Here is a 17,218-nt window from a genome sequence, read left to right on the forward strand (position 1 = left end):
ACTCTTAGATGGTTTACTGCTGGTTTAAATCCATATAGAACTTCAAAAGGGGTTTTGAAGCCAAGATACCTGGTAGGACTTCTGTTCTTCAAATATACAGTGTTAATAGCCCCTGCCCAAAAACTATTAGTCAGACCCTTACTTTGTAACATGCTCCTTGCGCACTCCACCAAGGTTCTATTTTTGCGCTTTGCAACTCCATTCTACTATGGTGTGTGTGGCACTGTATACTGCTGAACAATCCCATGAGATTTGCAGAATTTCATGAATTCTCTTAGCTTATATTCTCCCCCTTGATCAGATCGGAGAATTTTTATACTCTTACCAAACTGTTTTTCCACCAAGGCTTTAAATTCTAAAAAGCACTGGAAAGTCTGACTTTTCTTGTTCAAAAAATAAACCCATGAATATCTAGTGCAGTCATCAGTAAATAACAGAAAATAATATGCTCCTCCTAGCGACCTTGTCTGCATAGGTCCGCATACATCAGTGTGCACTAGTTCTAAAATATCTGTTTCCTTCCTCTTATCATGCACAGGAAACTATTCTCTATGCATTTTTCCTAAGGCACAACCATCACAATTTAACTGAATATTACGAAAGATAGGGAGCCCCTCAACCATACCTTTCTTCTGCAATAACATGAGGTCCTGCAAATTCAAGTGACTGAACCTCTGATGCCAGAGTTGTTTGGCTGTCGATCCTCCTGCAATCATGGCTTGCTTTGGTATACTTTTTGCATCCAGTCTGTATAGGCTTCCAACTTGCATGCCTGTTGCAACTATTTCATTCTTGCAATCCTTTATCACACAATGAGTCTTAAAGAACTCGACTTGCATATCTTGGTCAGCCATCATGGATACAGATATCAGATTTTTTTTAATTCCAGGTACATATAAAACATTTGTAAAGTGACTAATTTTTCCATTTGGTAACTTGACTCAAATCACCCCATGACCTTTAATCTCGTATCCACTATCATCTCCTAGGTAAATTTTTGATCCATTTATACTTTCTTCAAGACTATCAAAAAATTCTTTTTTACCTGTCATGTGAGAGGATGCTCCGGAATTGACATACCAAATATCGTCCTCATTGGATGCTCAAAGGGCATAGTCGACTGTGAACAGTCGAAATTCATGATTGAAGTCTTTATCTTCTTCTTCAACAAAGTATCCTCTGTGCTTTGCATTTGCCTGCTTCCTCTTTGCATCATCAGCCTTCTTCTTATAACATTCACTCTGTATATGACCCTTCTTTCCACAATAATAACATTTCTTTTCAGAATGATTTGCAAGCATACCTTTATGAGAATGTGAATTCTTATGTGATGTTCCTCCTTTCTGCTTTTATTGCTGCTGTGACTGCTTTCCTCTAAATGATCATCGTTTCGCCGTCAACGCAAGATCATCATTCTGGGGGTTCAGGTTCTTCCGCCGCTCCTCCTCTTGCAGCAAGATCCCTGTCAGATCTTCAAATGTGGGCACTTTCTCCCTTGCCGCCAATCCAGTAACAAACATTTGAAAATCATCACGCATCCCACTCAGTGTGATTGAGAAGAGATCAGGGTCAGACACTGTCTCTCCGATGACTCCCAATCCGTCTTTCACTTCTTTAATTCGCGCAACAAATGCAATAGCATTCTCCCTTTCGTCCATCCTCACTGAAAATAGCTTGCTTTTTAGCGCCATAATTCGACTGGTGTTCTGGGTCTGATACAGGCTTTTGATGGTCGTCCAGATCTCCGCGAACGTTTTACAGTCTCTGATGTGGGGGATAACACTGTCCTTCATGGATATATTTAACAAGACCTTGGCCTTGTTCTCTCGTTTTTCCCAATCTTTCTCCTGCGTCCCCGCATTCGGCTTTTGCTCATCACCTGTAACTATGGACCAAGCATTCACATCCTGAAGTAAGGTCTGGATCTTAAACTTCCAATTCGTGAAGTTAGATCCATCAAGTTTACCAGACTCGTGAAGGTAAGATTCTATCATATTACTCATTTTGATTAGATCTACAAAATGAATCTACCCAACAAAAAAATGATACCTGTCAGATCGATCTGTCACTTCTGCCACCGATCTACAGTGTCTAGCAATCCCGCTCCGATGAGCAAATTCGGAATTTTTAATACAGATGAAGAATTGCTCTGATCAAAATTGATTCGATCTGCCTCTCCCGGATAGATCTGCAACTTTGCTGATCTGCACCCCTCGCAAATCGCCAAACGAAGATGAGGCTTTCTGCAGATCCCCTTGAAGGTTAGTTGGCGCTCTCCCCAGCGAAAATCCTGCGCCAAGATAAAATGGGTGCGAGGCAAAATGTCTGGTGCGATTTTCCCCTTAAATTCCGTGCCAATCCAGTATTCTGGCGCGCTGGTGTGCTTAATAACCGAACAGACACGCCAATCTAGAATTTTGGCGCACTCCCGAGCCAGAAACAAGCGCCAACCCCCTTCTACTTAGGAAAAAAAAAATTTCCGAGTCTGAGCCAGGTGTTCTGCAGTCCACCTGCTCAATTGAGCACAGAGCTCTTGTGTACACGCGGCCACAAAGGCACTTCAAGCCACACAGGCAATTCTACCACACAGGCAAGCTAGCTACAAAGGCACTTCAGCCACAAAGGTGATAAAAGATCAAGCTCACCCAATCTGAGCTCTGATACCAAGATAAAATGTGAACAGAATTGAAAAGAAGGAGATGTAGCTCTCAGGTGTGGCCTGCACCTGGAGACTACACTCACAAAACAGAGAGATCACTCTCGTACACTCTATTACCATCAATGAAAAGATTACATCATTAAATACAACTCTAGAAATCAGGAAGTTGCAACCACACTCCTAAACTCTAGGAACAAATCCTAAACTAAGGAGATACATTACAACTATGTAACCATTTCTCCATTAATACAAAATAATATTAATTATTTTCAACTGGTTGGACGCTAGCTGCTTTTTTGCATAGGAAATAATTTTATTGAGACCGTGGTTATGCCATATGCGGGTTGTGTTATTGTAGTTTATTACTTCAATTCTCTACCCCTCACTTGAAATTATAATTCAAGGACTTGGATTGCAATTACAGTTTTTCCTTGTTGTTCATATTGTCCTTACGATGTAGTTTTAGTTTTCTCAATTGCATTTTTTATTGGTTGTTCACACTGTGCTTACGATGTAGAATTTTTTTTCCAATTACGTTTTTTCCTGGTTTTTCATACTGTCCTTACGATGTAGTTTTAGATTTTTAATCTTTGGTTATTGTAATTATGTTGAGAGGCGTGGTTTAAAGTCCTATATATTGAAAAGGAATTTAGAACTTTTATTTTGAAAAAAAATGAATGGTTTAAATTTTAAAATTCAAAAATATAAATATTTTTTTTTAAACTATATTCAAATATTTAAAGAAGTCTTTGGGATTACATAATTGTAACATTTAATTAATCAGCTATTTCAATATACATTTTAAATTTAAAAAATATTAATTATTTAATTTATATAATTATAATAATTTATATGAGAAAAGATGAAAACATCACATGCTTATTAGTTCATCTGAACGTCAATCTCCCCGATAGGTGCTGATGTATTATAGTGTTGTGTCATCAAAGACGGATTTTCTGCCGTGAAAATGGCGTATTTTATGTTTAGGCAAAAGAAAAAATCGTTGAAAATTATGGTTGCGCTGTGAAAATAAATTATAAATCTCTTTAAATATACCATAACGATACGACAATAATGACACCATTCATTCACTCATAAATTTTTGTATTTCATCACGTGATCCTATCATTACAGTGAACCAGAGGTTCAAACATAGAAAGTTCAGGTTCGGTCCAATCGTTGAATTGTTGGGGGTAATATAAAGTCTAGGAATCAAATTAAAACCTTCATTTTAATGTGAAATATTTCTATCGTTTTAATTCTGAAAATCTCATAATTCAAGAGGTTCAATACTACCTTTTTAACTAAGCTGTCACTCTATTGCTTGAAGTTCTTGTCAAATTTGAATTTTCTGAACTTAATTCAATTGTCCAATAAGCCTCACTTAAATCAACTTAAAAGAATATCAATTTAAACATAGAAAATCTGTTTTCCATTGGCCAAACAGTTATCTCATGAGGGTCTCATGCGGGGGAAGGGCGGCATGATGCATGGGAAACCTTCGTACATGCAGACAAACACGATGGGCCACTTCCTGGATCTCTATTTTTCGCTTCACTATCGACTTACCCGACCCATCAAGCCGTGTGCTAAGACTAAATTGTTGAGTTTTGGTTATGACGTATTGTGGGATCAGGTCACTAGCCTTTAGAAGCAGACTCTTGTGGGGAAGTGAATATTTGTTGACCCAACTGAGCAGGATATCCAGGACTAGGTAAACAGAACTTACACAACAATGTTGGTTGATTCACCTAAGGCGAGTCTACTGATGAATGCTTGGTTCAGTTTCCATTTCCTAAATAACAATGACTTGGAAAAAATTCTAAAAATCCCCTTAGTACGTAGTCAATGTTTCCTTTAGCTTCACTGATGGTACATTAGTTTCAACCCCCTCTTGCATTTACATGAAGCACTATCGTCTCCCCCTTTGTCTGGTGTACGCCTATTGTCTCCTCGAACCCTCTCATCTTTGTCTCATCCCCTTGTCGTGCACACTCTCGGGAGACTGTCAATGAATCTCTCACTACCCCTCACCCTATCCCAAACTTGTTGTAGGAGCCCCCCTCGGGCGTCCTGGACACCCCCCATTCACTCCACGTCATCACTACTGGTGATTTCACCTTCCATGCGACCCCTTGAGTCGAACTTTCCCACTCCACTCGATAGACTAGAGATGGCTTCGTCTCCTTGCAATTCTATGGACAATGATATTGATTTTGTTTTGTAAAACTCGGATTTGAACCTCAAATCTCTAAAGATTCACAAAGGAAAGGTGCCTGACTTGTCTACCCTCATTAGCCCTGCCTCTGCCAAAAACTTCACCATCAAAAATACTGATAAAATGATTAGCCGCCATTTCTGGGGCAGACCTTCCTCCAAATCTCCCCTTTTTCCAAACTCTTTCGGCCTCCATGATGTTCCTATTTTTTCCTCTATTGATCCTCAGGCACTTAGAGCTCATTTTCCCTTTCCGTGTGTCCCATGATGAAGACTCTCTCTTATAATATTAGGGGGTTGGGGGATCACTCCAAAAAATTGGATCTCAGCCAGATAATTCAATTTCTTAGTCATGTTATCACTTTTATACAAGAACCATTATCCTCTGTGGCTCAAGAGATTACATACTTCCTGTATATTTTCCCTGCGTGGCATTTTGCTAGGGTGGATGCCACCGGCCACTCTCGGGGCTTATTAGCAATGTGGGATCCACAGAGGGTGGTATTTCATGCACACATTCTCTTTGTTGGTATCCTATTGTCAGGACGTATCCTTGGTTATATATGTCATTTTCATATTCTTAATTTTTATGGCCCATATAGAAAGCAATCTGATTTTTGGGATCGCATACAAAACAACAACATTCTCAACTTTGCTGGACTTACAATGGCAGGGGATTTTAATGCCACCCTGCTGGAGTAGGAGAAATGGGGTTTCCATTCTTGGTCGGACCCTTTGTCCAATAGACTGTTTGGAATTTTTTACGGTTATCATACGAGGGATATATGCACTGTTCCAATCTCGCATACCTGCAGCAATCAAAGAGTGGGGGATGAGTATATTGGTAAGCGGGTTGACACATTTGTCATCAAGAAGTATTTGGATGAACAATTTGGGAATATCAAATCTTGGATTGATAGGGCCTATCTCTTGGGTCACATGCCTATTATACCTCAATGGAGATTGGAGGATCAAAGTATAGGCATTCCCTTCAAGTTCAACCATATTTGGTTGGAGGACGAGGAATACAACAAGTTTGTAAGAACTATGTGGAACAAGATACAATTTTAACAAGGGGATACTATGATGGGATATATGATGGATAGACTTAGAATTATCAAAGAAAAGACCAAGATATGGGAAAAAAATAGCAAGAAAAAGATGTACAGGGACCTGGAACAGATCACAAAAGAGATTGTTATATTCAGAAAATTGATGGAGAAGAGACATTTGTCACAGGGAGATTAGGAATATCTCAGTATTTTAGAGGACAATAAAAACAAGATCCTCCACATTCAGGAAGTAACATGGAAGTTGAAGAGCAAGGCAATCTAGCTGTGGGAGTGAGACCGTAACACCAAATATTTCCATAAATTTGCAAACCATTAAAAGTATAATATTTCTATTTGGCACATTGAGGATATGAATGGGGAGATGAAATACACTCTAGAAGAGATCTTTGTTGAGACTGTCCAGTATTTTGAGAATTTATATAAACATCGGGAAGGGGTGAGATTTGAAGGCTAGAAGTGAGTATTGGAGAGATACCCTCTGATGTTTGATGCAGATTAAAATAAGGAACTCTTTCATCCTGCCAGCCTGGAGGAGGCCTTGGATGTTCTCAAATCTTTTGCCAAGGACAAGTTCCCGAGGCCTGATGGATGGACGGTGGAGTTCTTCCTACATTTCTTTGATATCATAAGACAACACATTCTGGATATAGTGGAGGAATCCATGACTTCGGGTCTAATATCGTGTGCTATAAACTCTACTTTTCTGGCACTTATTCAGAAATCGTCTAATCCCCCTAATTTTGGTGATTTTCGAGCCATCTCACAATGCAATATTTTATATAAGATGATCTCAAAGTTGATAGCAAGCCAGATTAAAAAAAAATATTGTCTTTACACATTTCTGGAGAATAATTCAGCTTCTTAAGTCACTGGCTTACACAAGATGCAATCGCTTCGGCTCAGGAAGCTATTCACACCATCCATACAAAGAAAAAAGAGGCTCTAGTCATGGAGATAGATCTCCATTTGGCATATGACTATGTGGATTGGTCCTATATTCACCTTTTGTTACACAAGATTGGGTTACAAACTCAGAGTGTTGCATGGATCATGGCCTGTATCACTTCTGCACATTTTCTTGTTCTGATCAATTGTTTGCCCTCCCCCTCCTTTTGTGCTAGAAGAGGCCTCAGACAAGGATGCTCTCTTTCATATCTCATATTCATTTTGGCTCTGGATGGCCTTAGATTAAAGATCAAGGAAGCAAAAGAACTGGTATTTTTCCAGCAATTCAATATCACCGGGCAGGTATGAAGTACTCATCTATTTTTTGTTGATGAAATCTTGACATTTGGTAATATTTCCAGATCCTAGTGGATTGTCCTTCACCAGATACTTGGAAAATTCAAGGACGCTTTGGGGTTGATTACTAATGGAAGAAAATCCACTTTATATTATTCTAATGGGGATATGTAGGACATTTAATATATTGTTGAACTATTTGATGTTCAAAAGGCTCCTATTCAGACAAGATTCACTTACGTTGGCTTCTGGCTCACCCCCAACGGCTATAAAATAGAGGATTGGATGTCGTTGGTTGACAAATATAAGAATAAACTTTTCTCCTGGATGAATCACTTCCTCACATTGAGAGGCAAATATATCCTCTCTCTTGTTGTCTTACAACAACTTGTTGTCTACTTGGCACATTTATATCACATTCCGGTATCAATATAAAATCGGCTCCATTTTATCACTACACAGTTCCTCTAGGCTAGGAATAGCATGGGTTTTAAATACCACCTATCCAAATGGGGTGCTCTGACGATTCCAAAGGATTGGGGGGATGGGGCTTATTATTCCAATGCATATTTGGGAAGGCACTGCTCGTTAAATCTCTGTGGCAAGCAATGTGGGGTAGTGGGATCTAGCAAGAGATACTCAAACATAAGTACTTGAATGCCAGTGACCTGGAACATCCTTATAGAGACATAAACATTAGTTTGTCTAGAGGATCGTTGATATGGTGATCTTTTCAAAAAGTTTGGAAATGTTGGTGCTTTGGGAGTTTTGGAAATGGACACAAACTCATGATTGGCTTGGATTTGGTTATGGGGTTGGCCTTTGGAAATACTTTAGGTGAGCAGACTTTTTTTATGATATGTCATGCGGGATTTTTCTACCTATCACTAATTATACACAGGTGGGAGACGGGATGATCGGTTTGGAAAAATGTTGAGGATTTGCATTTGGTGGGTAGCTGCGCTATGGGATGGAATACATACATCAATAATTTTAACAATGCAGGGCCTAGTTTTGAAAGCAGGGGTGACAATTTACAGTGGTTTGGGAAGCTATAAAAAGGGGCACTCATTGTGGCTGATACATACAAGTGGTTGATGGAACTAGAAGAAACACTGTTGGAGAGATCTTGCTTTGCCAGAATATGGAAATTGAAGATCTGCACAAATATTATACTATTTCCCTAGCTGGTTTGGAGAAACAAGATTCTCACTTGAGAGAATCTGGGAAAAAGGGGACATATGGGGCCGGGTATATCTATTTTTTATATGGTAGACTGTGAGACAACACAACATATGTTCTTCTAATGTACTTTCTCAATTCGAATCTGGAATTTTTTCGCTAATGCTTTTTGATTCACTTTCACAAGGATGTGCAATTTTGAAGAGTTCATGATAGAATGGATTAAAGGTCAGAAGGATCATAGGACCCTCTCTCTATTCATAATCTGGGAAATTTTGAGGGCACGTAATGGGTTCATATTGGAGGGTCAAAAATTTGAATATTCCTGGATAATACACATAGTTCTAACTTGGATGAAGGCCACCTCCTATGATATTAAGAACTCTATTGATGGATCTTATAGGATGAGGCTCGTGGCTTATATGCCCCCTACTAGTTTCTTTGATGGTGCTTCCCAACATGGACACTGCAGATGCGGTGTGGTACTATGCATTGACTGGGGTACTGGATATCACTTGTGGTGGCATGGAGGCTTTGGATCCAACACCAAGGTAGAGGTTATCTCTTTATAGGGGTTACTCTAGTTTTCTATCCAAAAGAACATTAACTCTCAGAATATCTATGATGACTCAAAGGCATTGATAGACGACATCAAGGGTACTACTGATTTTTGCCCCCCCACATTTCTCCTAGGGTGGTTCAGGACGATCAAGCATATCCCGAGCCTGCTTCTCTCATACAAAATCACACATATATACCGGGAAGGTAATTTGAAGACTGAGAACCTCTCCAAGGCTAGCCCGGGCAACTCTTCTGATATAATGCATTATAGATATTTGGTTGGAAACAAGATTGTGGAGGGGGTTGGGCTCTGCGTGCCTCGAAAATATCGTCTCCCCACAGGCGGGTCTCTATGTTTTTTTATAGTTATTATGATGTTTTCTATTTTTTTTAGCATTTGCATTTTGCTACAATTTTATTCACAGTACTCATATTATGCTTGAGTTTGTGCTGACTCGGACATTGTTATAGTTATTTTGATTAGATAATATGCTTATTTATTTTAATATTGCTCAAGAACTTTCTTATCCAACACTTTATTTAACTAGATAAATAAAGCTATCAAATAAATATATGTATTTTTTCTTCCGAATAAAACAATTATCTCATGAAAATAGAATCGTACTCATTGACTAATGTGTAAACATTTCCGATATATTTCTTCTCCCGGAGGGAAACCTTTTCAAGCCCATAAACAAATTCAACCCCTTCAAAGTTTAAGCCCGTAATAGACATTTGTCTCTTTTTAATACCTATTCGTGTAAATTTTATTGATCTTTTTAATATCTATTCGTTTCAATTTCTTTAGGGATGAAGAATTTTTAAAATAATAAACCTAGAGTGTAATTTGTAAAATGGATTTTTAATTGGTTGAGTTTATTTACATATTTAAAAATAAATTTTAAATAATTTAAATTTAAATTTAAAAATAATAATTATAAAATACAATTAAACTAAAATTTTATTAAATTACAGAGATTTTATACATTGGAAACGGTAATATCAAGATTTTATATATATTTAATAACACATTATCTAAAAAACAACATATATTTAATAACACATCTAAAAAATAACAAGTTATGTCCCCAAAACAAAGAGAATGACATTGCGACCAACTGGCTCTGGTTTAATTGTAACGAAAATAACATTGATTATAAATATTACATTCACATCATTGAAAAATATAATTTTATTCAAACAAAAAACCATATATATATATTACAATTTATATAAATATTGCATTATAATTCCCTCATATATATATATATATGAATTAAAATAAGATATATTATACATAAAATATGATTGAATAAGCTTTTTATTTTGAGAAGCATCTTGCATATGGTAAAAATTGTTGTTTTCATAAATTTAGATGTTGTTTTCATTGGCATTTGTTATGATTTATATTAATTCTTATTAATAAAATTGCTAAGGAGTTATTAATAGAATTGGTAAGGAGTTAAATGAATGATTGGTTTGGTTCCTATAAATTACCTTCTTAAAGTTAATTTGCATTAATGACATACAAATTATTCTTTGAGTTTTTTCATAAATATTGAAATTTAATGTGTGTATTGTTATGCCATTTGGTATCAAATTTTCATAAATAAAATTAGTCATTTTATATAAAAAAAAATAAAAATTCAAATTTAAAAAATTCAAAATTTATTTTTAATTTTTAAAATATTTAATTTAATATTTATTTTTTCAAAATATTAATGAATATATGTTTTTTATTAGAAATGATAAATAAATAATAAATATATGTTATATTTTATATCAAATGGAAAAACTTTATAATTATATATTATTCTAAAACTTATTTCAATATTATTGTATGCACATTTTTTAATTATAAATCCCACGATCCAACTAAATTTTAAATCTTATGTCTTATATGGTATTAAAATATTTTTGTCGTTTAAATTTTTTTCACTTCAAAATACAAATTCAATCAAATATATTATTAAGTTTTTTTGTTTATCCTAAACTGAATTCAAATTTAATATTCAATATTATCCAACACAATAGAAAAACAATAATATATTCTATATATCAATATTATACAATCGTATAAATTAAATAATCGTGTAATCGATATAAATTATTTTTTTCATTCTTTATTCTAACCTAAAATTACATTTCCATAACAAACTAAATACCATACAAACCACATGCATGCAATGCATTAATACACGAGCAAACATTTGTATTTGATTGACCAACAATAAAATTTTAAGACTATAACTTTGTCTATTTTTAAGCTGTTATTGAAATTTAGCAAATCGTGGCAAGTCCGAACCTGTGAGCTACATCACATTGGATGCCCAAGTTAGCCATTGAACACATGGGTAGTGGTCGGGTTCCACTTTACACGTCAGAGGAAATAAACTAACACATGAGCATTTTGCTGATTGAAAGCGTGGGTTGTAACTTGGTCTCACTGTATAGTTCAGATAAAAATAAAGTGACACACCATACTAGATTATACCATGTATGTTTATGGGACATTTCAGTGGTTTCCACAAATAATGGTTTTTAAGAGAAGAAGAAATTTTAAGTTCAATCACCGACTGCCATGACTGCCACAACTCCGATGGAAACAAGATGTAGTTATTTTCTAAATCTATGCGTAGACAATGGCAGCCAAGCCATGTCTGAGGAAGCCAAAGATCCGGAAACTAAAAAGAAAAGGTTAGGCAGAATAATGCAGAGAAAGAAGACTATGACATTAATGAAAAAACTGATTCATCATGTATTAGGAATAATGACACTACCAAAATTATGATATAAATAATTACATCTACTGACGGTAATATGGTAATAAAAACTATTAAATGCTATAAATGTTATGAATTGTAACAACATACGCAAGAAAATATTAAGAAGGAACTGCAGGGTACATTAGAATACTGCTCCATAGCAGTGATCCTCACTCGCCTTGTGCATAGTCTCTATATGTTAGCAGATGCTCTGAGGCAAAAAGAAATAAACAAACACTGCACCACCAGGCTAGAAAAATGTAGAAATAAATTATTGAATCACTCACATAGTGCAATTGCTGTCCATTGAAAGAAATCAAATATGAAAATAACACAAGGATGTAGTGGGAAGGAGCTACAATGGTGAGAAACTTCAAAGAAAATTAAAAAAACAAAAATACACCATTAACCCAGCAAGCTTGCAAACAATTAAGGTTATTAAAGCAAAGTGAGAGAGTTCGATATGGCAATTTGTTGTTGACATTAAGAAATGAAAGCAAATTAAAAAAACGGACCCAGATGTCCCTCACGTCATCCAGCCAACCAAAAGAGGAATGCAGATTGTCTTGGCCGGTTTGGTTCAACCATTAAACTTCGTCTTACTGTATAGTTCAGATAAAAATAAAGTGACACACCATTATTTCCCTCTCCGCTCTTCTCCAAGAAATGTTTACACTCTGTTCTGCGTTCTCACTCACAAACGTTGATTTCACAAACACACCACGCATTACTACAACAATAAGCATGACATACAGCACAAACACGCAGGCATTGCCCCCACACAAAAAACATCAAACACACAGGAAAGGAAAATGGAGCGCTCCATTTTCCAAACTGCCAACGCCAGAGAGATCAGAGAAAAGCAAAATATGCATCAATTGAGACCTGATATCTATATCTATATCTATATCTATATCTATATATATATAAAATATACGCCATCTTTTTACGCTTTTATTCATGGTAAGCTTTTCTGAAATTTTATTTTGAAAGTCACATTTTCAAGAAAGCAGGGGTATTTCTTCTATTCAAAATTTAGAAATGTTAAAAAGTCTAGCGTTCAGGGCTAATTCAATGTTAAAAAGGTCTCGCGTTCACAGCTAATACGAAACAACTGCTGTACACATCAGGTGAAAATCATTACATGGACGTGAAAACCACTTAATTGCTTTATCGCTCAATTCTGTTTTTTATGATTCTGGTTTTTGTGAGCTTCCTCGTATGCCTTCACTGCAAAGTTATAAGAGCTTCATTGTACATGTTGAAAAAAAAATCATGCAAAACAACACAATAAAGTGTTTTATTTAAACTATTATTAATAGGTTGATATTAATAAAATATATTTATTAGCACAATTATATTTACCAATGTGGTTGATATACATATATACAACTACATTTATCAATTAATAGCACAACCACATTTACCAATGTGGTTGATATATATTGATAGACATATATGAAATATATATAGCCACATTTATCAATGATTGATATATCCCAATATCCCAATAGAGATATATCAACCACATTGATAATTATTATGTATATTTTTTAAATACCAACTATTTACGATTATTAATAACTATATAAATAATAACAACTATATATATATTTGTCTTTTTTATATTATATTAAATTACTATATAATATTTTATTTAATATTATTTATTTTTAAATTATTTAAATATTTATTAATAATATTAATTAACCATAATAATCTTAATAACAATAATTATTTAATAATAAAAATAATTATTTTAGTCAATGTGATTGATATAGGCAAAAGACTTCATTTCTAACACAAATTATTGAGAAATATATAATAAAATTAATAATATTTTATTATTATTTTTTATAAAATATAAATAAATAATTACTTATTTGGTTAAAAAAAGTTAATATTACTTTTAGAAAAGAATATAAATATTTTTATTTTACTTTATTTTATAATAATACTAATAATAATAATAATAATAATAATTTTTAAATTAAGTATCATTAAATAATATTAATAATATTTGTTAATTAAATAACAATAACAATAATTAATTCATTTTTACATAACTCTAATAAATAATGATAATAATTAATAATAATAATTAATTTTTTGTCACAATGTGATGTTGGAACATGGTTGACCATGCTTCGCCATGGTTGATTTTCATATTTAGACAATCTTTGTCACAAAGCGACATTTGAGCATGGTTGACCATGGTTGGCTATGATTCACCATGTTTGACCCAAAGAATAACAAAACATTTGGATTAATACTAAAAACCCAAGAACTATAAACCTAAGGGAATAATATTAAACCCTTGGAAAGTGAACCCTTAGATAAAAAAACCCAAGGCACTAATATTATAAACAAAAGGCATAATAAAACCAAGGGATAAAAATTATAAATCTAATGTATATAAACCATAACATAAATATTATAAACCCTAAAATAAGCATGGTTGACCATGGTTGATTTCCATATAGAGAAAATCCTTGTGAGAATGTGATGTTGGACCATGGTTGGCTATGATTGACCATGGTTGAACATGATTGATATTATAAACCCAAGGGATTGATATTATAAACCCAAGGGACTAATATTATAAACCCAACACATATAAACCCTAAGATAAATACTACAAACACTAAAATAAACATGATTGACCACGGTTGACGATGGCTGATTTTCATATTGAGATAATCTTTGTGACAATGTGACGTTGCACGTGGTTGATCATGTTTGATTTTCATATGGAGACAATCTTTGTCACATCGCGATGTTTAAACGTGTTTGACTAAGATTGACCATGGTTGACCATGTTTGATTCTATGAAGCATGGTTGACAATCATCAACCATGGCTGACCATGATTGTCCATGATTTTCCATTATTTTTATATGGAGAAATTTTTTGTCATAATGCGAGTTCTAACCATGATTGACCATGGTTGACCATTGTTGGTTATGGTTGATCATGGTTGACCATGATTGATATTATTAACCTAAGTTAATAATAAACTCAAAGGATTGATGTTATGAACCCAAGGGAATAATATTATAAACCCAACATTGGTAAACCCTAATATAAATATTACCAACACTATGATAAACATGGTTTATTTTCATGGTGAGACAATCCGTGTCATAATGTGACATTCAACCATGATTGTCCATGGTTGCCTATGATTGAAAATGGTTGACCATTATTGATATTATAAACCTAATGGAATAATAAACCCAAGTGATTGATACTATAAATCCAAAGGAATAATAAATCCAAGGGATTAATACTAAAACCCTAAGGGATTGTGAATCCAAGGGAAAAATATTAAACCCGAGGGACTAATATTATAAACCCAAGGTATGAAAATCCTGAGATAAATATAAAAAATAATAAACTAAACATGGTTGAGCATGGTTGATTTTCATATTAAGATAATCCTTGTCACAATGCAAAGTTGGACCATGGTTGACCATTGTTGATTTCCATATTAGATTAATATATTGTGATATTGACATAATCATAAATAGTTGAACTAATATTTAACCCTTAATATTGCGGTTTTATAAAACCAAGCGATTATTAATATTATAAATACAAGATATCAATAAACTCAAGACATTATTAATATTAAAAAACCAAGACATTAATATTATAAAAAAAATGATTAATAAACCCAAGAAATCAATATGCCCAAGGAATCAATTAACCCAACAAACTAATATTAAAAACCCAAATGATTAATAAACCTCAGGAATTAATATTTTAAACCCAAGTTAATAATAAACCCAAGGGATTGATATTATGAACCTAAGGGGAAAATAAACCCAAGGGGAAAATACGAAAACCTCATGATTGACCATGGTTTACAATGGTTGACCATGATTGATATTATAAATATAAGTAAATAATAAACCCAAGGGATTGATATTATAAACCCAAAGGAACAACAAACCCAAGAGATTAAGACTAAAACCCCAAGGGATTATGAACCCAAGGGAATAATATTAAATGAAAGGGACTCATATTATAAAACCAAGGTATAAAAACCCTAAGATAAATATTAAAAATACTAAAATAAGCACGGTTGAGCATGGTTGATTTTCATATTGAGACAATCCTTTTCACAATGCGACGTTGGAGCATGGTTCACCATGGTTGAATATTGTTGATTATGGTTGAACATTGTTGAATAATATTAGACCTTAGGAATATGAACCCTTAGACAATAAATCTAAGGGATTGATATTGTAAACCCAACGAAATAATAAAACTAAGGGATAAAAATTATAAACCCAAGGTATATAAACCCTAACATGAATATTATAAACCCTAAAATAAACATGGTTGACAATGGTTGACCATGTTCGATTTCCATATAGAGACAATCCTTGTCACAATGCAATGTTGGACAATGGTTAACCATGGTTGTCCATGATTAATTTTCATATCCAGACAATCTCTTTTAGAACACAATGTTGCACCATGGTTGACCATGGGTGATTTCCATATCCATATGGTTTGACCATGGTTGAACATGGTTGGCTATGATTGACCATGGTTGACCATGATTAACATTATAATCCCAATGGATTGATATTATAAACTCAAGGGAATAACAAACCCAAGGGGTTAATACTAAAACCCCAATGGATTATGAACCATAGGGAATAATATTAAACCTAAGAGACTAATATTATAAACCCAACGTATATAAGCCCTAGGATCAATATTATAAACACTGAAATAAACATAATTGACCATGGTCTATTTTCGTATTGGGAAAATCCATATCACAATGTCATGTTCAACCATGGTTGATTTTCATATAGGGACAATCTTTGTCACAATGCGACGTTGGACGATGTTTGATCATGTTTTATTTTCATATCGAGACAATTTTTGTCACAACGTGACGTTCAAACATCTTTGACCACAATTGACCATGGTTGACCATGTTTGATTCTATAAAACATGGTTGACCATCATCAACCATGGCTAACCATGATTGACCATGATTGCCCATGATATTGATATGGACATCTGACCATGATTGACAATGGTTGACCATGGTTGGTTATGGTTAATAATGGTTGACCATGATAGATATTATAAAACTAAGTTAATAATGTACCCAAGGGATTGATATTATGAACACAAGGGAAAAATAAACCCAAGGTTAATACTAAAACCCCATGAGATAAAGAACCCAATGCAATAATCTTAAACCCAAGGGATTAATGTTATAAACCCAACATTTGTAAACCCTATTATGAATATTACAAACACTAAAATAAACATGGTTTATTTTCATGGCGAGAAAATCCTTGTCACAATGAGACATTCAACCATGGTTCACTATGATTGATATTATAAACCTAAGGGACTAATAAACTGAAGGGATTAATATTATAAACCCAAAGGAATAATAAACCCAAGGGATTAATATTAAAACCCCAAGGGATTATGAACCCAAGGGAATAATATTATAAATTAAAGGTATAAATACCCTAAGATAAA

The 17,218-nt window shown here is 34.2% G+C and overlaps 1 protein-coding gene across 1 annotated transcript; it reads right to left on the reverse strand.

Annotated features, from left to right (window-relative positions):
* Window positions 1–1,382: 1,382 nt before the first annotated feature.
* On the reverse strand, window positions 1,383–2,003 carry LOC149252090 (uncharacterized). Its single transcript, XM_089454071.1, has one exon. It carries the CDS (start codon window positions 2,001–2,003, stop codon window positions 1,383–1,385), a length of 621 nt encoding a protein of 206 aa, XP_089310197.1.
* Between the last annotated feature and the right edge of the window lie 15,215 nt (window positions 2,004–17,218).

Source organism: Pinus tabuliformis, chromosome 7, assembly GCF_031772625.1.
Source record: "Pinus tabuliformis cultivar Carrire ecotype Pingquan chromosome 7, CPIR1, whole genome shotgun sequence".
NCBI lineage: Eukaryota > Viridiplantae > Streptophyta > Pinopsida > Pinales > Pinaceae > Pinus > Pinus tabuliformis.

Bases quoted from the DNA above. Each gene is read 5' to 3' on its own strand.
- LOC149252090 (XM_089454071.1), bottom strand. From the start codon at position 2,003: ATGAGTAATATGATAGAATCTTACCTTCACGAGTCTGGTAAACTTGAT.